The 24,817-nt window shown below is 38.0% G+C and overlaps 1 protein-coding gene across 1 annotated transcript in view; it reads left to right on the forward strand.

The window, feature by feature from the left end:
• LOC149779577 (CCR4-NOT transcription complex subunit 9) overlaps positions 1-24,817 on the forward strand; it is a 64,390-nt gene that overhangs the window by 21,200 nt on the left and 18,373 nt on the right. Inside the window, exons 3-4 of the mRNA XM_089940324.1 lie at positions 10,116-10,236; positions 14,256-14,343. Coding sequence (XP_089796450.1) covers positions 10,116-10,236; positions 14,256-14,343 — 209 coding nt within the window. The remainder of the gene's footprint in view (positions 1-10,115; positions 10,237-14,255; positions 14,344-24,817) is intronic.

Here is a 24,817-nt window from a genome sequence, read left to right on the forward strand (position 1 = left end):
GCAGAATATATTATACCTGAAGTTGACCGAGCCAAGAAAGAATTCTTCGATGATGGAGCGATTCACACTTGGTCGACTTGGAAAACGAATTCCATCGATGCTACGATGAATCTGGAACGAGCCAAGAAAATAATCGAACACATAAAAACTGAACACTCCGAAGAGCGATTTATCTTTGGAATAAAATTTATCGCACAAATGCCCGACGATACTTGGATTATTCGTGATAAACGAGATCCAGTGCGTGGCGGTAAGAAAAATGTTACCCTCGATAAAAACTCTAAGCATGGATTGTTACTGGGGATCGATGGCCCCTATTACGCTAGGGCATATCCATCTAGTGCAGTTGTTTATGGAATTTATCGGCTGAATAACAACCCAGACGCGAAAAATCTACCCGCGATGAAAGAATCGCTGAAGATAAACTGCGTGGCTGAGCGCGTCATCGAGCACATGAAAAACGTTCGACGCGGATCTGGTCTGACCCAGTTAAGGTTGGATAAAATTAACGCATGGGCGAAGACTGTCGCTGATGGTGCATCGGTGGACGATGTAGCTGCGTTGAGTAAGAAACTTAAGTTTCCAATTACCGTGAAAACGCTATCGGGAGAAATATTATATTCGTCGCCGTATAAATCTCGAGGAGCACCAATCGAGATTGTCGATCACAATTCACATGCGTGGTCGCAGTCGGTAATGATATTTCCGCGGGATCGTGTTGTTAAATTTTATCCCACAGATAATAAATCTGCGGAATTTTCTGCGAAGGACAATTCCGATGCCATGTTCAGATTTATCAAAAAATTAGCCGCGTCTGATCCAATATCAATTTGGTTGTTCTCGAGCGAAGAAAAATACGATCAATTTATTTTGCCATGCGGTGATATTTACCGTGATGAGATATTACACGAATCAATGAAAAATCTCGCAGTGAAATATTCGTCGAATCCCGATCAATTACTAACAAATTGCTTTACAGTTCCGTCTGTTGCTGCTCACGCTGCCAGAGAGAGAAACTCGTGGAAACCTACGAGAAACGAATATCTCGCTGATATTCAACTCAGCTGCATCGAGTACGGCCATGGAGGATTGTGGAATACCAAGTATAATTTCGAAGATATGATCTCCGTTGACATGAGCGCGTGTTATCCTGGAAGTTTCCTCGGATATGGCGATTGTGCAGATTATTTTGCTAAATTTGGCCATCCTACCAGCGAGATGACGAGAGTAGCGATTAACGGGCCGTTGCCTGATTTTACTATGACCGGATTCGCTTGTGTTACTTCGTTCGAGTTTGCTGAAAATTTACATAAAATCTGTTATATTTGGTTTGGTCGGCATTTATCCCAGCGTCGTTGGGTTCCTACGGTGTTGTTGAGGTATATGCTAGATTCGTCGATGTTAGTGTCGTTGACAGTAAGCGAGGCGATTATATCGTATAGAAAGCAGACCGAGGTGTGGCTGCCGACGGATTGTGACAACGCGAAAGATATCGGAAGAAGAATAATTGGCAAATTTACTCAGGGTGGATCCGTTGATCATAAACATCGACACGCTAGGTTGTTTATCAACGATGCCGAGATGGATTTTATAATCGCCGATACGGTATCGCGAGGAATATTCTGCAACAGAGAGAATATTATCATTGACGGAACAAAGTTAGGTACCGTGATTAGTTACCTTGACAGAGAATCAGCGCAATATACACATTTGAGATCGTCGATGCTCGCTTATGTGAGTATAAATTTACTGTCGATGATAAATAAATTTTCTGATATCGCGGTAAGGGTCGCGACGGACTCGTTTTATATCGATAAAAAATACCAATACAGGCTGGAGAATTTAATCACCGATGGTAGCTCCTGGGGAACTTGGAGGATAAAAAACGAAGATATCCTAGATTATTGTGAAGACGCCGATGTCGAAGATTGCGATAAATTTCATCGAGATAAATTTGAAGATTTTTCGGTAGCTGCATCTGCATTTGACCCAATTTCACGTAAAAAATTCGTTTACATGAACGGTCCTGGTGGTAGCGGTAAAACAACGCGAGCGATAAATTTATTTGCAAACTCCGATATGATCGTGTTGACTCCGACTCACAGATTAGCGCGAGAAATAAAGCAACGCGGGGTTGATTCTTGCACGTATCATAGTTATTTCAAATACAGTGGTGGATTGTGGGATTCGACTCGCATGGGAAACAAATACATCAACAAGATCATTATATTTGATGAAATTTACACAGTAAATTTAGTCACGTTAAAATCGATATTGACTTGGCTGGAAGGGAAAAATACCGCCGTGATAATGTGCGGAGATCACGGTCAGCCTGATCCGATTGATGGAGAATCTCCTCATGAATGGCTCAGGAACTTCGTTGACTATTATGAGGAAATCGATGCCGATTATAGATCCAATGATATTTTGCTGACCGAATTTAAGAAATTAATTCGATTACAACCAATAAACGCAGAAAAATCGCCATGGAAACTAGGATACGCAACAACGATACACTCGTCGCAGGGATTGACCGTCTGTGGCCAGGTCTGGATCGTCGATGATAGAATTTCCTGGTCAAATTTAGTATTTTTAGCCGTGTCAAGAGTAAGAAAATTATCTCAGTTAGGTAGAATTCGAGTAAATCACATCAATGACGCTGGCGGTAGTTGAGTATCTTCTGGTACTATTTGTAATTCTTCTTTGGTAAATCCACATTGTGGCGCTAACGAATCTAGGATATAAATAGCTGGTCTTCCTGACGATCTTGTTACGGCGGATATTTTGTGAGTTGTAACGCTCCAGGTTGGGTCGGTTGCTCTTTTTCTGCCTCCTTCAGCCTCGCCTTCTTTATATAAATACCTGACTGTGACGCTACCTAGTACAGGCTGAATTGTGGAATCTCGCTTTAGGGGTATATTCGATTTTGTAATTGCAATTGCGGGTTTCATTGCTATTGTTCGAGTTACTTCGTTATTTAGCGCGTTAATTACCTTAGGCAATCTTGATACCCAATCGTGAGATCGATTATTCTGAATAAATTCACGCGCGTACTGGTATCCGAATAATCGTTCTGCAAGCGTTTTATTGAATCTTTCGACGATAGCTTGATTGTGATGAACACCTACAATACCGCGACGGATTTTAACATTATTTTTATTCATTAATGAAGTAACCGCGCCAAGAAATTCTCGACCTGGATCAACCTGAAGAAGATTTGGCCATGTCAACGGGGATCGTGAATAAATTTCGCTAAACGCCTTAGCGATCTCCGTTGCTGTTTTATTCGATAATGGCTCAGCTTCTTTATACCTGCTAGCGATATCAACGACTGTCAGAACATATTTATATGTGACACCGTCAACGGTATCGTAAGGAAGAAACATTAAATCAGCCTGATGGACTTCATTAGGGACACTGACGGTGAAACTTGCATATGGTATTTTCTTAGGTGGGGGAAGATATATTTGCCAGATTGCCTGTTTCGATAACCACGATTCAGCGGTGGATTGTTTTACTTTGGCGGCTTTGGCGAGTTTGGCAATTGCTGATTTTCCTCGCCAGAATCCTCGCGGAGAATAATATATCTGCTCCATTATTATTTACCAGCGCCGAGTACTAATTTACCTTTCATTGCGCCTTTTATCAACCAAGTTGCCAATTTTTCTTTGAAACTTTTGTTAGGAATCGCGGTTAGTGCATGAATTAGCTTGATATCAGCGAGATGCCTTTGTTGTAAATCCCCGCTGCGATACGCGAGATCGTGGTAGTAATAAGCGCTATCGATGGCGTTTACTGGATCTTCACCTTGCTTTGGTTGGTTATTATCGTCGAGTCTTATATCGAGTCTTGTTCCGGGTCCGCAGTAATTGTACCCTGGTAGATGCTTCTCTCCGGGATATTTCGCCCAGGGCAGTCCAGGTAGATTTTTCATGGAGGCGGCAATGTCTCCTCCGGTTCTACTTTTTTTTTTACAAATCTAAACTTGCGTGTCTTGCAAACTTTGCATTCTCCTGCAATTGCGTTTCTGTTATTGCGTGTAACGATTTCGGTTGGATTTAACTTAGCTGTGTGAGTGCGACACTTAACACAATATAAATCCATGTATTTTAGTAACATGAATGTAATTGATTTTTCCGCCACGAAGCGACGCGAGCAAATAAAACATCACGAGGCATTACCAAATTCGATAAGGATGATAATCATTGGCCCGTCTGGTTCTGGAAAGACGCAGTTGTTGCTAAATTTGATAATGCGATGGCTGAAATGGGACAAATTGTATTTGGTTGCACCGTCCGTTGACGATCAGCGATGTTATCAAGTACTAAAGGATTTTAGCGACAATACCGATGAAGGCACAATCGAATTTATCACAGACATTAATGAAGCTCCAACCGTGGAAAATTTAGATGGCGATGTTAATAATCTTGTTGTTTTCGATGATGTCATGCTGGACAAGCAAACCAACCCGGCTAGGATATTCTCGCGTGGCAGACACAAGAACACCGATGTGATTTACGTGACACAGCGATACACGCAGATTCCAAAGGTGATCAGGGACAATTGTAATATTTTATCGGTATTCAACGGCGTAGACACGCACACGCTGAGAAATATTCATCAGACTTGGTGTAACGGTGACATGGACATAAACAAATTTAAAAATTTATTCAGCCGCGCTCAGGCAACACCGCACAGTTTTATCACGATTAATCTTCATGATCCGCGCAGTAGATATCGAATCGGTCTCGATCAAATTTATTCATGAAAAAGCAGCCCAAAGATGCAAAATCAAATTAACACAAAAAAAATATCCCCGGACCCCCCCCCAGAAAATCTTCCTTTGCAACTTGCCCAAATGCACACAAAAATTGCACTCGGCGGGGAATTTACGCAAATTAATTTTCGTAGGAAGGTTTATTTTTGAAATCTGAGGCTTCTACGGAGAAAGTTCTCGTAGGAAGGTTTATTTGGTCTGGAACGTCTGGTCTGTAGAACTTCCCTGCTGCTAATAGCCCTTGTGCATCGACCTCCATGCAACTGATAAAGGCTCAATAGAGGCATATTTAAGTTAACAGTTGTGGGAAGGGGGTGGCACACTTGCATTTTTCTTTGATACACGAGTATTATAATCTCTATTGTCCTACAGAAGTATTCATTTAATGAACTTTCATATTGAAGGATATTAGATTGAAAGAAGTTAATTAAATAAATAATTGATTGGTGGCTCTAATGTAGCTCTAGCTGACATGCAGAACTCACAAATTTGTTTATCAGTACATTTCTGAAACACTTCATCTGGATTTTTTTTTTTAAATCAAGAAAGAAAGAAGATAGACAAAAATGTGTTTTTTTATCAGAATTTGCACCAATTTTTAAATGTATGACTGCAAATTATATGGCAAAACCAACAACTTGTCTGCAGTGTGTGATTTTGACAAGAATTTGTCCATAGATGTTACTGTGCTCTCAGCACCTTTTGTGTATTGTAATCAACTATAGGTAATCAAAATTGGTTAATTGGCCTTTTTTTTATCCTGTTAAAGGACTATTAAGTTGTCAAAGATGTCAAAGTGAATCTGGCTTAGTTGTGGACTTAGCATGTAAAAAATTTGGTTCTCAATTGGAGTACTTGCAAGCACTGCAGTGATTACTATCATACCGATTGAAAAAATTATGTGAATACATGAATTTCACATTTCAAGACATACACTGTTGCCACTTGTAGATATTTCCCATAATTTTCACTGATTCATATTTTGTTATATATTGTTATTTCTTGAGAACATATTTACACGTAACAGCCTTACAAAATATGTGAATTCTTGCTAAATTTTGCAGATATGGTCTTGATTTAAAGTTAATATGCACTAATGGCCATTACAGTAATAAAACGATTATTTTTCATTGACCAATTTTGATAGGAATTTTAAATCTTCAGTAAAAGAAATGAATTTATTTTTGGCCATTTCAACAACAAAATAATGGGATCTGCAACTTCCACCAATCTTCATCAGGGATCACGAGTTATAATATGAGGGACCTGTGTTCAAACATGTATACATAAAAACCGCCATCAAATATAATGCAAAAGATGCCAATTTGCTATCACATTTGGCAACCTTTACTAAATATTTAAAATTCTTTAATTGACTATTCAAAAAGTGATATACAGAATTTATTAAAATTTGATAGCATCCAGGTGAAGTGGATTTTTGTATATATACTAGTGATGTTTATCTATCAAATATGGCTACTGTTTCTAAAAGTATACAAAATTTGAGACAACTTTTACTTTATTAAAACAGAATGGTACCCGAATTAACAAAGCATTTTGCACATGTAGTGCCTTGATGTACGAATGATGTCAAACCATAAGAACCCCTGCACACTGTGAGAGGCAACTAATGGAAGCCTGTTTGATGATGTTCCAGCTGAGGCCTCTGACCTTTTCAAAGAGCATGGTTTATGTATTTAAAAAAATGGGTATCTACCAGGCTTGTCCAAAAAATTAATACTAGATACATATAGGTTACTTTTTGAAGATAGCTGTTCATATGCAAGCTAATAACCTAGCACAACAGAAGCCACCAATATGATTTGTTGTTCCCTTTGCCACTGACTTGTTAATTTCATGTGTGAGCTAATAGCCTAAAGCACAACAACAGCTCTTCTGCAGTTTTGTTTTCTTTGCCATGATGTTGACAATTGTCAATGTACTCTGGTTAAGTGAACAGTGAACAGTTTTTTTTTTAATCATCATTTTGTTGAATCATACTGTATAACCCGCAAACTATTTAATTTGTTTGATTATCATAAAGAAAAAAATCAGTGATAGAAAGAAGATCTTGTGAACTAATCAAAATAGTATGAGATTTTCATTTAATGTGTCATTTGTTGCAAGGAGACTTACAGAATTCATTATGTTGGAACTTACTCATGTCTTTAATTTGTTGGCATTATCTTGGTTGTGCAATCACATGCCCAGCATCACGTATGGCTTGTCTCACTGGCATAGCTTAAATATGTGGCAAATACAGTCAGAAACCTTTTGACATCTGTACTGGAACTGGTAGCATCAGTACTCAGTTCATCTTTAATGATTTGATTGTCATCAGCTGTATGCTGAATCGTATGTATGTGTTTAAAAAGTGGTAATTGTCAGTATTGAACTGCTTGACATGGTATTTTACAGCTGCCTGCTTGACATGGTATTTTACAGCTGCCTGTGTGATACCAAATCCATGGTCCTTTAGAAATGGAAGAATTTTGTGAGCACTTTGACCTTGATGATAAAATATGACAATATCCAAATTAGCTTGATGATTAATCTTTGATTGTGGCATGTATTTCTGTATCAGGAGCTAGTGTTATATTATTTCTCCCCACTAGAAATAGATTTACTACCAGTTTTTTGTTTGTTTGTTTGTATTAAGTAGAGGATTCTGCATGATGCAGCAAAAACCACTTAAACCCATTCAAGATAAATGTAGAGACCAAACTTTTTTTATAGACTGGTTCATAGTACTACATACAAAATGTGATAAATGATATCCATAAGATTGTTTTCATTCTGATTCATTTTTGTGTAATATTGTATATGACTGTGATTCAGACACTTGCAAGAAAAATAGAACTTTATTGCTTTAAGGTTCAAGGAAATAATGAAGAAAAGAGAGAGAGAGAGAGAGAGAGAGAGAGAGAGAGATTGAGAGATTTTTTAAAATTTCAGATGACAACTCTCCTCTCTTCATAACATGTGCAATCCAAATCACTACTGCACAAGTTATTGTAATCAGTTGCATTTAATGTTAAAAAGATTGTTTTGTGCATGCTTTGTTTGTATATTCCCTGTATACAGTATCTAGCTTTCTTCGGTCAGTGGCCTCATCATAGACACCAAGCCAAAAAGATGTTCCTGCTGTTGTGTTGTAGGGTTTAACGCCATTTTTCAGCACACAATAGGCTATGCATGGCGGCCAGTATTAATAGTGGAGGAAGAACCTGTTAAAAAAACCGGAAAGAACCACCGACCCATGAGAAGCTACTGGCAAGCTTTCTCACATACCCACATTAGCCAAATCAGAGACTCGAACTCACGCACACAGAGGTGAGATGGCAGTGATCCATAACGGTGATCGCTTTAGACCACTCGGCCACTCTGGGCCCCTCCTGCTGTGAAAGTTTTTCTTAATTCTGATTATGTTTTGAAGAATTTTTTGTACCAATTTTAGTTAAAAAAATAATGCTTAATGTGCTTATTAATGCTAACCGAATTTTAATTTTTCTGATGCTTGATATGTTTTCATTTGTAGGCAATCTTTAGAAATAAAATATTAAAACTAGAATGATTATAAATCTACATGTACACAAACTGAAATCTGGAAAAGGTCATAAGTGGTATGAGAATATGTAGCATACTAGACATCATAGCTTCATGGAGGAAAGTGTGTGTATCTGAGTCATACTTTATCCATGCAGCCACAGTAACTAGCTGCAAATCAATATACCATATACTGAAACACGTTAAATGCTATTCAAACAAATTAGTTTGCATGGTTGTTTTTTTCTTCTCAGAATCAAATGCTCCAACAGGAAACTGCATACATTAATATATGCTTTGAAATAATTATAAGAATTAGATTATTGTTATGGTTATGTTGTTTTTACATCATTTCCATATGATTTATTATTTTCTTCTGTGATGATAAAAAATTTGTATTTTATATTTTTCCCTTACATAAATGAACAAATAGGATATATGTAGAGTCAGATATTTGTGAAATTTAATATAGAAACATTAAAAGGAGATACAACAAGTTGTGAAAAAAAAATATAACATTGATATAGCTAATTACCAAATACATCATAAAATGTGTCATTTTTGCTTCCAGATTTGCTGCTGCTTTAGTGTATTTATTATACTCCCATGATGAACTTGTTTCTGTTCAAACTACCAATCGTTTTTTTTATAACACTTGAACAATTTCCCAAAAACTTACAGTAATGCGAATTAAATCTCAAATAGTCCTAGAACATATTAAGCAAGTCCTAATGAATAAAGTTCTGAATAGACTAAAGTAGTTTTTCAAATGCTGAAGTCCTTGTTTGAATTCACTATAATTCCAAGTTAATGTCTCTGCTCAAGAATATTATTGAGTACTTTGTAATTCCTGAGAATAATAATTTAAAGAAATAAATAATTTAAAGAAATAATTCCAGCTCAAATCAAATGCAGAACAAAACAGTAAAACAGATTCTGCCTAAAGATATTAAAGCAAGAATGAATAATTTATTGATAAACAAGCTTAAAGAGCCCTCTCTACTTCACCAAGGTCACAATTAGCATTTTTTGGAGAGAAAAAAACTATGTCTTAATGGATCTTCCATTTTAGAACAATTTGTTGCTAAATTATAATAATGGGGATTTCCATGAGAAGGCTTTTGGTGTCTAGTTGGTCCTGAAAACCAATGATGCCAACCTGACATCCAATATGGCCATTATGGCAGCTGTCTTGAAATTCTTGTTATTGATACTCCAACAGAATAGTTGGTAATATCAGCATAGGGATTTCTTATGATATCTAATTGGTCCTAGTGTTGTCCTGTAGATATCCAGTATGGCAGTCAGAATGAATGGATGATCATATTGGCATGGGGTTTTCACCAAAAGTCTTATTTACTGGTAGCTGATTTGACAGTTGTATCAGTCAAACATATCAGAGATAGTTTCAGTACTCAGAAGTTAGAAAGAAGAAACAGTCTTACCTTAGATTCCTGAAAAAAAATTGAGACAGTAAAATATTAGCCCCCTCGAGTGACTCTTGTTTTTATGTTTGCTTGGTAAGTTAACTGGATTCAGATGAGCTAAAATTGTCTGCTTCCACATGTTAAGGCTGCTTTCCTTGTATTTTCTTTCGCAGTTTTTATCTGCATCATAGTTTCATAAAGAAATCAGCTCCCAATTAAATTTGTGATCAGTTGCTCCGAAGCCAAGGTCACTGGGCATGCTGTTCCAAATTATGTTAATTTTATATTTTAATAGTTTGGTGGGATGGGGTGGGTTTCCAGTTCTCTGTCATTCTTCTGATGGCTATCCTTTTATGTCTTTGCAGTAAGAAAAGAGAGGTGGTACCAGATCTGGCTCCAATGCTATGGCATTCCTTTGGAACAGTGGCAGCTCTGTTACAGGAAATCGTTAACATCTACCCTGCGATCAATCCCCCACACCTCACAGTGAGTTCATCTTTTTTGACATTTTGTTTGGGGCAGGTAATGTAAAATCCATGTGGGCAGTTTGTACAGTTTTGTCTTTCCAGTAAATGACAATGACATTGGAACATATAACATTAGTGGAACATATATTAACAGAGTTTTAGCAAGGAATTGTTTATAGAGAGGGGTATTTTTGGCAACAGGGATAATTTATTTAAGGATGGTGTACATTTTGTAACAAGTGCCATTTTGTGATAAAGACTTGATGAAAATTAGCATTGGGACTTTTTGGCAGTAGAAACAGACAAAAGCACATTTATAAACTTGTCCTTTATTTAAATAAACAGAAGCATAATTTTGAAAAAAAACAACAGAAAACAACACAGATATTTAGAAGATGATGTAGTGAGAAGGCATATGGAAGGCAGAATGAGAGGGGGGCTAGAAGGTTGCTAACGGGAGAGCACTTTATGTGGAAAGTTGGAATGGTCCAGTCTTTCTGTCTAGCTGGATCTCACTGCATTCAGCTATATTTGTGTTAGGATATTGCTTTATATTTTGTCCAAGTCTTGTCTCTGTATGCTTGGTCATGATGCCGTTTACAGCTGAGATACCACATTGTGGGAAACACTTATTTTTCTAACTCAGAATCTCAAAACAGACAGTTGTATGAAGAAATTGTGTATTGAACTGTCATGGTCTTAATAAATGTCTTGTTGGATAAGTTTTTGACATAATGCTGGCACCTCTTTTATGTATAGATCTGTGAATACATTCCCATATCACATTATCATTAGTAGGATACCCTTCTTCCTCTCGAATCCTGCAGTCATGGAAAGATGAAAAAATATTAATCTTCCCCATCAGAGCTTGGACCTAAGGCTCGTATGTTTTGGCACATGGGTTATTTTCTAGATGTAGATGAGCCATAAGACCACCAGTCCAGTCCATGTTAAACCATTTTGGATGCCATCTAGTTGGCTGGTTGGCTGTACTTGACATACAGTGAATGGGATCCATTACTTCTGCAAGATGTGCCATATACTATATGGTCACATAGTTGTACAGAGCTGTACAGGGATCAGTTTAGCTGATCCACCCATTTTGTAGCATGGACCAATGAGGCAGTTAAAGAACCAGCTATCCAAGTTGTAGCTGGCCCATCCATCCTGTTGATAACCGAACTGACTGGCCAATATAATTACCAGCATTTAATACTGGTAAGACAAATTCTGGCATTTGTCTGGCCACCAATGCAATGGGTGGCACAAATCTTTATGGCTTATGCTCAGATGAGATGGCTCTTTCCTGGCTTCAGGGATGTTTCATTCTCATGTTGATAGAATATCTGATGAGGACAACCCTACAATAAGTGATCATACCCCAATCCCACAATGCAGTGTGTGGAATACATCTTTAAAGTGTCCATAAAGGAAATCTACAGAACTCAGCTGATTTCTGAGTGCACATCCTTGTCAATAAGCTACCATCCTTCGATAAAAAATGTTGCAAAAGCCATTATGACCAACCCCCTGTTTAATAAAGTGGGCATAAAGGTATGCTAGCCAGCTGTCAAGCCAACCAACCAGCACCAGCCATCAATACCACTGAAACTTGATCTTCATTTTCTACCAGTGATCCTTTCATTTATGGCTTATCCCTTGGGATATCTTTCTGTTAAAGATGATGGCAGTGCCTCATCTGTGCCACTTGGGATGTTTCATGTGAACATGGATGGTTATCATAATGGTAATAACTCGCAAAGTCAGTTTGAAAATCCCTCTGATGCCTTAACTTACTCAGTTTGGACAATAAAAATGGATGGAGTTTAGTCTTAAGGCATCTGTGGAGGAAAGCTACAGGCTTATAAAAGGCATTGGTATACTTGGAGGATGAGGCTGAACTTCCTCCTTCCATCTGCTGCCTCAGTTGGCAAAAATAAATAAAATGTCTGATCACTGCTTGGAAAGAATAAAATCTTTGATCTGAGGGAAGCAAAGTGCTCTTTTCAGAAGTCAACTTCTGGCATACCTTTAGGTACTCTGGTACATGACCCATTTGGATGTTGTAGCTTCTGATGTTAAATAAGCACATTGTGGTGGTAAATATATCTACCCCACTTTTTTACAAGATGGTTAAAAAAAAATTCAAACCACCTTAAGCTTAATTGGAACATAGTCACAACATCATTCATGTTGGACATGGTATTACTATCCATTTTCTGACTTGTCAAAAAAGTGGACAGCAACCGTGCTTGAGACTGTGGCAGATCGCCAAGGTTTTCAACAGATGCCCACCATTTGAAGGTGATTACTGATGGTTTCTGCCAGTTTAGATCTGGTGAGGCAAGATGCCACTCATCACTCGAGTCACACTATGCTTTGCTATGCCATTTGGCTTGGCCTATTATTTAGCAGTAAGATACAGAAAGTCAGGAGGCAAGCAGTACTAGTAATGCCCCACTAACTGACAACACCTACTGTCCAGTACTGCCCCATTAACTGACAATGCCTACTGTCCAGTACTGTCCCACTAACTGACAATGCCTGCTGTCCAGACATTCAGGCCCAGTCAGTCTCAACCTGAAAGAGGGTTGATCATCGTTAAAGATTCAAGAAGCCAAGTAGTCTGTCCAGCAACAGCAACGGTTTTGTCCACAATCTAATTTCAGGAGACAACCAGGCTCCTCAAGATAGGAAGAAGTTTGATAAAGGGGTTAAGAAACAAGGTTTCTTTCCTCCCAAGCCTCGAATCAACTACTGTTCATTCATCACCCTGACTGCCCACAGAGTACTAGTTTCCATCAGACTCCTTCATTTTCTTCAGTTAAGGATTGACCTTTGCTCATTGGTGTTCTCTTTCTCTTATTTGGGTACTGGCTATCAGTTTAGGTGACCATCAGTGGTGGTGCTATTCTTTTATTAGTAGTGCAGTTTACACTCATACTGGAAGAATTCTTATTCACACCAGGGGTGCCATGGTAAAGGTAGGATGCTCAGATGGTAAGGATAGGATGCTCAGTATTGCCACCTACTACTTGTTCTCATAATGTTAGTGTGATTGGGGAGTGTATTTAAAGAGGAAAGTAAATTTTGGTAAATTATGTATCTCTGAGAATACTTATCACATTACTATTAAGCAATCTCAAACCCCCTCCCAAATGGTCAATACTTATTGAGGTGTTGCTCAAGCAACACAACTGAAGCCACCTAGTAGTGGTAGGGGGAGGTTAGTGGAAGAAAGTGGGAAGAGTTTCTTCCCTTTTCTCATTATGGAATATAGATGCAAGGAATTTTTTTACCTAACATTAATGTGATTGGGCAAGTGTTATTGGAGAAATGGATTTGTGCAGAATTTGGTTTTTACTGAAGAACTTTGCATTTAATTGTTTGGCAGTGATGTAGACTCTAGGGTAATTTAAAAAATAAATAGTAGAATAAAGAACATTGACTCTAATCTGCTGGTGCATTATGCAATGGCAGATCAGTGTCTGTGTTGTTTGCAGTTGGACTTGACTTATAAGTGAATTATATATAGTACAGATTGTTTTATTTGCCAAAATACAGAATTTGATATCTTTCCATTTGTAAAAAAGCATTTAAAAGTGACTTATAATTAAACACATAAGTTAAAAAGAATATTTTTCTAAAAGTAAGAACAAGAATGATAATAAATCAGATTAAAAATCAGATTGCAAAAGTCAAATGGTTTAACTTTGTGCTTTACTTAGTTGGCAATAAAGATGTAATCACTATAGAAAATACCTGAAATTGTATTGTTCATTCTCTATCATCCATTCAACAATGACCACACATGTATTCCATTACAGTGCTTACATTAAGGCTTTCAGCCAGTGTAAGTTTTAAAGCTTTGCAAGCCATGTTAGATTATAAAGTATTCAACATTTTTATCAGAGCAAAAGTTTGATTAAACCAGGACACATAACCATTTGTAGTGTCATAGAAAAGACTACATGTACATGTGTGTCTTAATTACCTCATGCATTGCACTCGAGTGATGATATCAAATGTGTTTTGTAGGCTCACCAGTCCAACAGAGTTTGCAATGCCTTGGCTCTGCTGCAGTGTGTGGCCTCCCATCCTGAAACCAGAACAGCTTTTCTTCAAGGTAATTTGAAAGATGGAGACAAGGTTACAGCTTCATTGCAAAATGCTAGAATGCCACTTCCGTTCACTTACCAGATACAGCCACCATCATTATTGCTGAAATTTAGTGAATCTCAGATCTTTATAACATCATCTTGGATTCCCATTTCATTTGAAACATTTGCAAAAATCTTAAATTTAAAAATCGGTTACAATCCCAAGTCTTACAGAAACATGATTTGGTAAGAAAAATTGGGAAAGGTATCTTGTACTGTTGGCTGTATAGTAATATTGCTGATAAGAGAGCAGATAAAAGAGCCCAAGCTGCCCTGCAGTCACCAGTTTTTGAATTGAAGATCCCATATACAGATTTTACATATTGTATTGAATCGGCCTATTGTATCTAATGTCACAGTGGCCATTTTGACTTCTTCAGTGATTCATTCCCTATTAACTTGAGAACTTATAATAATGCAGGGTGAGGTATAGATCCCATTTTTTATCTTCTATAAAACACTAAGACTTGGCCCATATGTGTCATCTTCGCTAGCTAAGATATGTTAACCTTATCTACACCTTGGTGGATTGACCAGATATTTCTATTCTTCAGAACCTTGGCTAGTGAAGATGCCTGTGTTCAGTGGGGGAAAAAATCAGTCCAAATTTGCTATTTTTTATTTAAAAAATTGCATATTTTATTACATTGGTAGGGAATATATTTTTTCAAAATACATTGTAAATAACACTAGACAACAAAAACAGTTTCAGTACACTGTAAATAACACTAGACAAGAAAAATATTGATCAGTTAAAATGTCAGTAATTTCTTCTGGTGGCAATAATTTAAGAAAAAAATACCAATTAAATAATCCTTGTAAGGTGAAATTCTTGTCTTGTTTTAGCTTTTAACTTTGCTTAAGTGAAATCTTCATAACTGTGACATTCCTTCTTATATTCAAACATGAAAAGTGTTAATTGACCATCACAGCTATGCCTGTGAGTGTTTCCATGAGAACTTGCGTACCAACTATATTTTGATCTCAAGTATTGGTTGCATTGTTACAATTAAGTAAAAGTTGACCGTATTATATTCTCACACTAATTAATTTTTTGTATCAAATCAGCAATGTGGGTATGTGAGAAAGCTTGCCAATAGCTTCTCGTGGGTTGGTGGTTCTTCCCGGGTTCTTCCTCCACCATTAATACTGGCCGCCATACATAGCCTATCGTGTGCTGAAAAATGGCATTAAAAACAACAACAACAACAACAAATCAGCAAAAGGCATGCTATGCTATCTGCAAAAGAGCCAGTGATCAGTCTCTTTTATTAAGATAACTGTTTTTTTGACTATTTGAACATGTAATATAATTAAAGTATCTTACATTAATCAGTGATTTATCATGTTCATTATCAAATAGGATCAATAATAGCAATGGAACCAAGCAAAAGGTGTGCTATGTCAGTGTAATGCTTAGTTGCACAGATACGTTTCAGTAAGGAGAAGCAAGTTCCAAAGGTTATAGTTAACTTAAAATTCCAGAATCAGCACACAAAGATGAGCAGAAATTTTGCTATATTTGCAATGAAATCTCCTGAACTAAAAGGAAAATAATAATTGGGTTTTGGTGTTTTTGCTTCTCTAAATAAATTTATTTTTAACTAAAAGCAACCCTTGAAAATCCCACAAGCTCGCAATTTGTGGGTGGAAAAATGCCATTTGCAAACTCAGAAAATAATAAGTAGGCTATCATATGGTGATATTTTAAAAAAAAAAATGGTGATTTTCTATATACTTTAAAATAATTATTTACTGGCAATCAGTTTGATGTCTTCAATGCGCATCATGCGTGGGTGAGAGGCATGCATAGAATCATATTCGGAGCCTTCATACCCACCCCTTTCAGCGTATTGTCAACTGCACATCTGTACTGAAGTAACTTGTCAATATTAGGATCAGTTTGGATTAGAAAAGTAGATTGCATCAACAGCAAGCACGCAGCCCTGTTCAGACGTGGGTATCATGTGCTGTGTGTTTCCATGTGCTTTGTTCTATGTTCATTCTTTTCTTTTTTTTGTGTTCACAGTGTCTTTGACATAAGCGCAAGCTTGCAGTGGCTGATTTATAGGTTAGGTAAAATGTTTTTTTTTTTTTTTTTTAAACTGCAATTATTATGTTAAGAAGAGGAATGAAAAAATCAAAGTATGTATTATTATTAAAATAAGACAAATATGTAATGTATGTAATGTCAGTTTTTTGTGTACTTGAACCTATCATATATTTGATGCCGACAGTTGTCGTCATCCTCCTCCTCTCGTTGTTGGCATTTCTTTGGCTAGCGAGCTGTCATAACACATTGCGAGTTATTCATGGCTACAATTTTTAACGGCTGACTAAAAGTACTTGTTTTATTCTGAATTTATGTTAACACCATGAATTCACAATTACACAAAGAAAGGCAGTGATGTAATACATGATGTATTTGCTGTTGCACATGTAATGTGTGTTAAAGCCACTTGGAGTAATGTGTTAAACAATATTGCAGAGGTAATTTTTATAGAAACATGAAGCACTTCATTAGAAAAAGGTTTATATTGATAATTATTCCCTACATGATTATTCAACGAGCAGTCACTTCTTATGCCTTCAAGCTGTGGTCTTTGTTTTTGATTACCATGTTGCACAAGTCATTGAGGGAGAGGCGTATTTCTACTCCTCCTGAAAAATTGGTCATATCAGTATGGGGTTAGGTCCTAAATGAAGATGACGCCAATCTGATGCCCAGTATGGCTGCCATTGCATTGGCATGTCATATTGATGAAGGCTTTTGATGAAGTCTGATTGGTCCTAGACAAAATTGGTGCTGATCTGAATTCCGTTATGAACACCATGTTAGTGGCTAGGTTGAAAATCTTATCACTGCTTTTCATGGCCGAGTAGTCAAATTTGACATGGGGTTTTCACCAAAAGACTTATGATTGTTGGTTTGTCCTGAATGACAGTCATGCTGATATGAGATTTAGTAATGTCACTATGGCTGCCACCTTTACAATTTGGTTATTACTATTCTTCCTCCGTAGAAAGTCATATTGACATGGGATTTTCACCAGAAGACTTGATTGTCATAAATTGAACGATGCCAGTCTGATGAAATGTATGGCCATGATGTTGGCCATCATAAAAATCTTATCTTTACTCTTGAGGAATGGCTGGTCATATTGACATAAAGTATTCACCAAGTGAGTTCTTGTAATATCTAATTCACGCTAGATGAAAATGGTGCCAATCTTATATCCAGTATGGCTGCTGCATTATTCCTCTTAAAGGTATTGTAATTGTTACTATTCATGAATGGATGGTCATAGACCATGACTAGTTGGTTCTAAATGAAATTACTATCAGTCTTACAGCCATCTTAAATACCTTTTTATTGCTAAAGAATATCAGATAGTTTCAGTACTCAGCAGTTAAAAATAAAAAGCCATATATTCCTGGAAATTCTTTTCAGCCAATCAGATGCTTTTCTGGACTTGTGTTCACTTTTCAGCCAATCAGATGCTTTGATGGACTTGTGATTACTTTTCACCCAATACAGCATCAGATGCTTTGATGGATTTTTGTTTACTTTTCACCCAATACAGCATCATATACTTTGATGGATTTATGTTTACTTTTGTTACTTTGATCAAGAAGCAGTTTGATGGTGTACCGGCATGAAAAATCTTTAACCTTCAAAATAATGCAACCTGTGTAATAAAATTGATCATACACCTATGGGATTTAACTTTTCTACATTTTTCTTTTATTTTATACTTTTATCATTTTCATCTATAGGGATAATAAGTTTAGTTTCATTTGATAGAGTTCATCTTCCTAAAAATTGTAGCAATTAAAATCATCAAACTAGATGATTGTATGAAGCTCTTTTTGTACCACTCCCTTACAAAAAACAGAAGGTCACTATGTCCTTCATTTAAAATATACTGGCTTAGGTTAATTTTTTGTTTAGCTCATGACAACATAGTTTGTTGTTTTTTTTATCCATTACACATATTATTATGCCTGGAATCATGAATCTTGGTGGAAGGATGCGTTTTGATGAGCACTGAAACTTTATCACAAATGAAGGTCATTTTGACTTGTATTTCATATTTCACAATTTTGTCAGTTTATGTCAGCGAACTGTCATAAGTGTGGCTGCAGGCATTTCTACTAAAGCCCAGGTTCAATTTAAACGTTTAAAAAAAAAAATTAATTCTTAAAACAATTATATTGATCATTTATACAATTGAATGGCATCAATCATATTTGGTTGATAAGCAGATAAACATAATCTACTTTACAAGGTTTTTCTAAAATGAATCTTAGGAATAATTTAACTTAAAAGCGGGCCCTTCTTTTAGTACAAAGACTTCCGATTAGCCTACTGTAGGCCCTAATCTTTACTGGGTATTTCTTTTTTTACCTTTTCAAGCCATTAACTTACTCATTAATCAGAGTTATAAATAATCTTGTTCAGCCTGGCCACAGGACCATAAATATCATTTTTTTGGATAAATACATTTCCAAGATTTAATGGAGTTTCAGTTTTATTGTGGGTTTTTGTTAGTGTAAAATTGAAATTTGAGATTGAGTATTTGTTTTTCTTTTCTCAGTTGAGGTGTTTTATTTTACTGGGACAAAATGGTGATTTTAAGAAGGAAAAATTCTGTAGCAAATACAAGATTTTAGTTTATTGTTGGCTAACTGTTCTTGATCATTTTTGTTTCACTGTCATTTGGACTTTGTCATTAGATTGTTTGATCTAATGGCTTTTGATTAAATAATGTTACCTATTTATAATTATGTAATCTAGATACTTCTGGTAGTTAGAATTAATTACTATAATATATGGTTTCTCCTTCGAATACATTCCCCAATCACATTCCTTTGGTAATATTAGCCTGCTACTTTGTGAATCCAGCCCTTCTAAATACACATATTGTCTTATCCTATTTCAGATATACAAAGGGCAGTAACTTTTGCCTATTATCTCTCTTAGGCTTTGCTGCTGTACAGAGTATGTCATACAGTTCATCCTCCGACAATCCAGCCATTTTTGTTTTGTTCCTATAGGTCCATCCAACGTTCCATTTGAATTTATTGTGCACATTTATTGAGTTACTGCAGGTTGTATGCATTATTTTATAATTCCTGCCAATTTTGAGTGATTTTGTCACTTTTTGGGACTTGATCTTTGTTCATTTACTCCGTCTGTTATGGAGCTCTTATTAGCGAAATTCTTAAGTGTTTCTTGATATTTATACATAGTTTATTCATATTTCAACCTGTTTTGATAGAATTATGGTTTAATTATTAACTAAGCATTGTGCGTAGGTTCATAACAAGGCCATAGGTTTCTGATATGACTTTCATTGCTCTGTGAGTTATGACTCTGTTTTAGCAACTTAGTAATTTAAAATACATTACTAGTTTCTTTAATACTTTGTTTTTGTATTGCTTCAGAAAAATGTCATTTAAATGCCATATAAGCAACTTCAGAACATGGAAGTCTATCATGACTCTTGCTTTGCTTATACTATGTATACACTGTCAGTGATATGCAGCGTCTGTGATACATGGTCAGAGGAAGTCTGGGTTACTGTTTTAGCTAGTTAGTCACATACTGATTTGCTAATCTATGGTTTCTTTTCTCTTGTGTTGTTTCAGGAGAAATGTTTACTAAATGCATGAAATGCACGCATAAAGCAATAGTCCATTCAGCATTGAAGGGAAAGAAAGATTGAATAAATCAAGGAATACAACCTTTGGTTAATTGTTGGTGTTACCAGCGCTTAGGGGAGTATTCGCCAGTTTTAGGCAGCCCAAAAATTGTAAGCCCGTCTGCATGTCCGAGCATGGTTTTCAGGCCTGTAAGTCAGGGAACATGGGGTTAATGCTTATCTGTTGGATCCAACTCTTAATACTGCCACACTGTTACTGGCCATCCCAGCATCACTAGCTGACACTGGCAGTCCACCATAGGGACCTTTTGTTGAAATGGTCCAACCAAATAGTTCACCTGGTATCTTAGTGATAAATTCATCTGTCTAGCCATGCCATCGACATCCTATCATTACTATATTGGAGATTTCAATGAGAAATCTGTCCGTTCAGCTGGGCCCTCAGAGTGGCCAGTACTGGTAATAGCCTGACCATCTTATATACCACCAGCACCAGAACCCACCACACAACATTTACACCAGCCCAAAGTGCCGACTATGTCAGACTTTCTATTACTCACTGCCTACCCTTAAGGGAGAGATAGTGACATTGCCAAACATGACTGGTTGATTCCACCCTGCAGGACTTGTGTAGAGCTACAAGCTGACCAGGACAAGGTCCCAGTGCACAGTGGGATGCTGGCAAACCCATCTTATTCATATCCATTTATGGAGTGGATTGAATTCAGCTTTCAAGGCGCCATCAAGAAAATCTATCAGGTGTTGGCCATTTCGGAATGCCCTCCACCCCCTACCACTACCCAGGATTACAAGGTCAAGGCATCAGTTGCTTTTAGGGAGGAGGAAGATGCACTGTTTTCTGGCCTCGTCACCAATCAACAAAGATTAAAGAGATTAATAACCGGCTTTCAGTTTGGTTTGGTGACCCAGGCACCTCTAAGACATTCTTCTTGAAAAGCCAGGTTCCAGTGACTTTCTCCTTTCGCTGGTATCAGACATGGGTATGGACCTTCTGGCTCTTGACAAGAACTTGGTAGCCATCAATATGTTGACTCCATTGTACTTCAAAGTGGATAAGAAAGTGTGCCAGGACACATCTAAGTTTGGAACATCCTCTATATTAATTTTGGTCTCACTGGTAATCTTATGGCTTGCCAAAACAATTCAACAATAGCCATGGTTGGGATGCGATGGCCAGGACTGCACAAGTCCTTAACCGAGCAGCTCGCCATACTATGGCCACTGCCTTGACAGCTTCACCCATGTTAGACCTAATCAGATCCAGTGCATGTCTGGTCAACTTTGCTTAAACTGCACCATACTTTTACTTTACAGGCAACCTTGTTTGGGTCTTCTTAGCTTTTTGGAGGATGAATCAAAGAAGTTTAGAGGCAGACGGCTCAGGAACTGTCCCTTCATCTCGCTGCTTCTCTCACACAGCCCCACCAGTGCAAAGGGATAAACAGCAGCTCCGAGAAAGGGGATTTCCTTATACACAAATACTGATCCCAAGCCAATGCCAGGAGACCACAGCCAAACCAACATAGGAGGCGATTGTACAAAGGTGGATAGAAATAGACTTTGTCTCCTTTCAAGCATCCACACCATAAGCATTGATGTATCCTCACCACCACCTGCAGGCAGCTTAACTGTGGGTGGCTGGATCCCGTGTGTTTGGGCTCACTGGATCACCCTTATCCCACAAAGTAGGTTGGTGATCCAGGTAATTTTGGAGAGGCTTTAGTTTTTGTTTGTCCAACCCCCTCCCCTCTCCTCCTCTTCCCTCTTCACAGAAGTTAAAGCAGATTGGGAGAAGGATGACTTCACTCAACCAGAGATACTGTCCCTCATGTCAGAACAGGAGATTGTGCAAAAGCCACAATCAAAGGGGTTGTTTTTATGGCTGTTTCTAATTTGGAAAGCAAATGGCAAGCAGCGGCCCATCATTGACTCGAGTTGCCTCTACTGATTCATTGCTCATCCAAAGTTCAAGATGGAGATAGCGAGTTCAGCTCGCCTCTCCTTCAGGAAGGATGAATATGCCATTCCATCTCAACCTGACCTACACATACTTGCATCTCCATATTCATCCCCTATAAGTTTTTCAATTTTGCTTACTGCAACACCATTTATCAATTCACCATTCTTCATTTGGGCCTCATCATCAGCTCGTGTGCTTTTACCTTGATTATGGATTGTGTTGTCTCCCTGTTCCAAGGCAGGAATGATGGATATGGAGTTCCTAACCAACCAGAATCTGGTGCAGCTTCGTTGTGTTTATGTAGCCAGAGTTGTTGAACTAATCGAGTCCATTTCCAACAGGACTTGGATTTTAGTGAGAGAGCTCTTGCAACTCCTCATTATTCAGTGCTGCAGAGGACCTGATTCCACATGAGATTCATTCCTATGTCAGTGGAGCAGCCCAGTTTGGATGACCATGGGAATCCTGATGGGAGAAGTCCCAAGTGGAAATCATGTATGCACTGATGAAAGCACATTCAGTTGGGGTGCCCACCAGTTTCCAGACGTTACTACTGTCAGTGGCATGTGGGAGCCAGGGCAATAGCCTCTGCACATCAACATCCATGAAATGAGGCTGTCATTAAAGCTTTTCACAACTGGGATGATAGATTCTTGGGGAAAACAGTTCTCATTATGTCTGACAACTCTGCTGTGGTGTCCAGTTCTCTTCAAATGGGGCACCAAATCACCTGACCGTTTGTTTAGAAATGGCAGTATTGACATTGGAATGACAATCACCATATAAACATAACAAATCAGACACATTCCTGGCAGACTCAATGTTTTGACCAACAGGAGAGGTCAGGTCCTTTACACGGAATGTTATCTCAATCAGTTGGTCTTCACTCGGATCTGTACACTTTGAGGATGTCCAATGATCGACCTTTTTCGTCACTCCCATTCCAGACCCAGAAGCTTGGACTGTGGATGCATTGTCAATCAGTTGGCAGGGGTTGTGTGCCTTTGACTACCCTCCCACAGTCCTGATACCAAAAATAATCCAGAAGTGACAGGGTCAGAATTGCAAGATGATTCTGAAAGCCCCTCTACTTGATCTAGTGATAGATCTGCCCAGGAAGATCCTGGTCAACTTGAACCTTCTCAAGCACCCATGGTCACTGGTATTCCATCCCTGCCTGGACCATCTTCTTCTGCTTGCTTGGTTCTTATCCAGACTGTCTTGGGAGAGATTAATTTAAACCTTTGATAGCGAAGAGAATTTCAAGAATAAGAAGGCCCCCATTCTGAAGGCTTTTGAGGAGAAGTGGCATATTTCCAGTGACTGTTGGTAGATCAATACAGTTGTTCCTTTGAGTGCTTCAGTATCTCAACTGGACAACTTTTTTCCTTTGGCTCTTTGAGCGGGAGGTTGTGGGTTCGATCCCTGGCCGAGCTGTATCAAATACTTATAAAAATGGTACTAACAGCTGCCTTGCTTGGCGCTCAGCATTAAGAGGTTAGTGTTAGGACTGGTCAGCCTGTTCTCAGGATAATGTGACTGGGTGGGACATCATGCAATATGTCTGCGGCATGATGACCCAGTGCTAGATATCACTATAAACTGTCACACTGCAGACATCTTAGCGATGTTGTTTTAAAGCTACGTTAAAATTCCAAATTACACACATCTTTGGCTCTTTGAGGAGAAACAGCTGGCCACCATCATTATCAAAGGCCTCTGTTCTGTGATATCGGACACATTCTGGCATCATGACAGTTATGATATTGGGCATGATAAAGACCTTTCTGATCTATTAGCTAATTTTGACTTCAGTTGACAAAAAACCCTCACCTTGTTTACAAAATGGAAGCTGTCCTGGGTTTTAACATGGCTGAAGTTGATTAATTTGAGCCACTAGCCCACACTTTGCTAAAGTTTCTATCATACAACACATTTTTCCTGATAGCTTTAGCCTCTGCACGTGAGCTACATGCCCTTTCTGTCAACCCGAACTATCTTCAGTTAAGATTGAATAGTTGTATGGTCCTCTTTGACACACTTAGGCCACTGAACCAAAAACACGTCTGTCGGTAACCAAAGAGGTCGTCATTTGCTCCCTCTCTTCCATAGACCAATCGAGAGTAGCAACTAGTCAAGATTCTATTTGCATTCTCAAGTACTACTTGACATGCACAGAGATGAGTTTTGGTATGCGCAAATGCCTCTTCCTCCCGTTGAAAGCTGAGAAACAGGATATCACCCCACAAGACCTTGCTTCATTGCTGAAGTGGGTTATATGCTTTGCATACTGAGGTCTCACAAGGCCAGAGCCGCCTTATGAAGATTACAGCTTATGAGATTCGGGACATCTGTCAGTCTTGTGTTTAATGTTTCAGTTTGAGATATAGTGGAAGCTGTTTCTATCTCAGAGATTTAGCATCATAGAGAAAACCTTGGATCAGGTTGGGCTGGTGTCAGCAGCACAGATGACCATGAGACCCAATTAAAAAAATCAACAGTCTGTTAGCTTCGATAGATTTGCCAGAAATTTTTGTATGCAAGATTTTAACATCATCATCTTAAATGTAGATAAGTCACACAGGTCAAGTTACCCCAGGCAGTGTTGCTTTTGTAATTAGGAGAATGGGTTATTGTTCACATGGGGAATGCAGCTCTTCTGTTCCAGAAAGATACATGAGGTAGAGGTTGGATGCTCATCATCCCCTCCTTCTAATACTTATTCTCCTAACGTAATATGATTGGGGAGCATATTTGAAGGAGAAATGGAATTTTTAGCTAAATTATGTTCTC

The sequence above is a fragment of the Sinohyriopsis cumingii genome, chromosome 17 (assembly GCF_028554795.1).
Source record: "Sinohyriopsis cumingii isolate HCF-2022 chromosome 17, ASM2855479v2, whole genome shotgun sequence".
Classification (NCBI taxonomy): Eukaryota; Metazoa; Mollusca; class Bivalvia; order Unionida; family Unionidae; genus Sinohyriopsis; species Sinohyriopsis cumingii.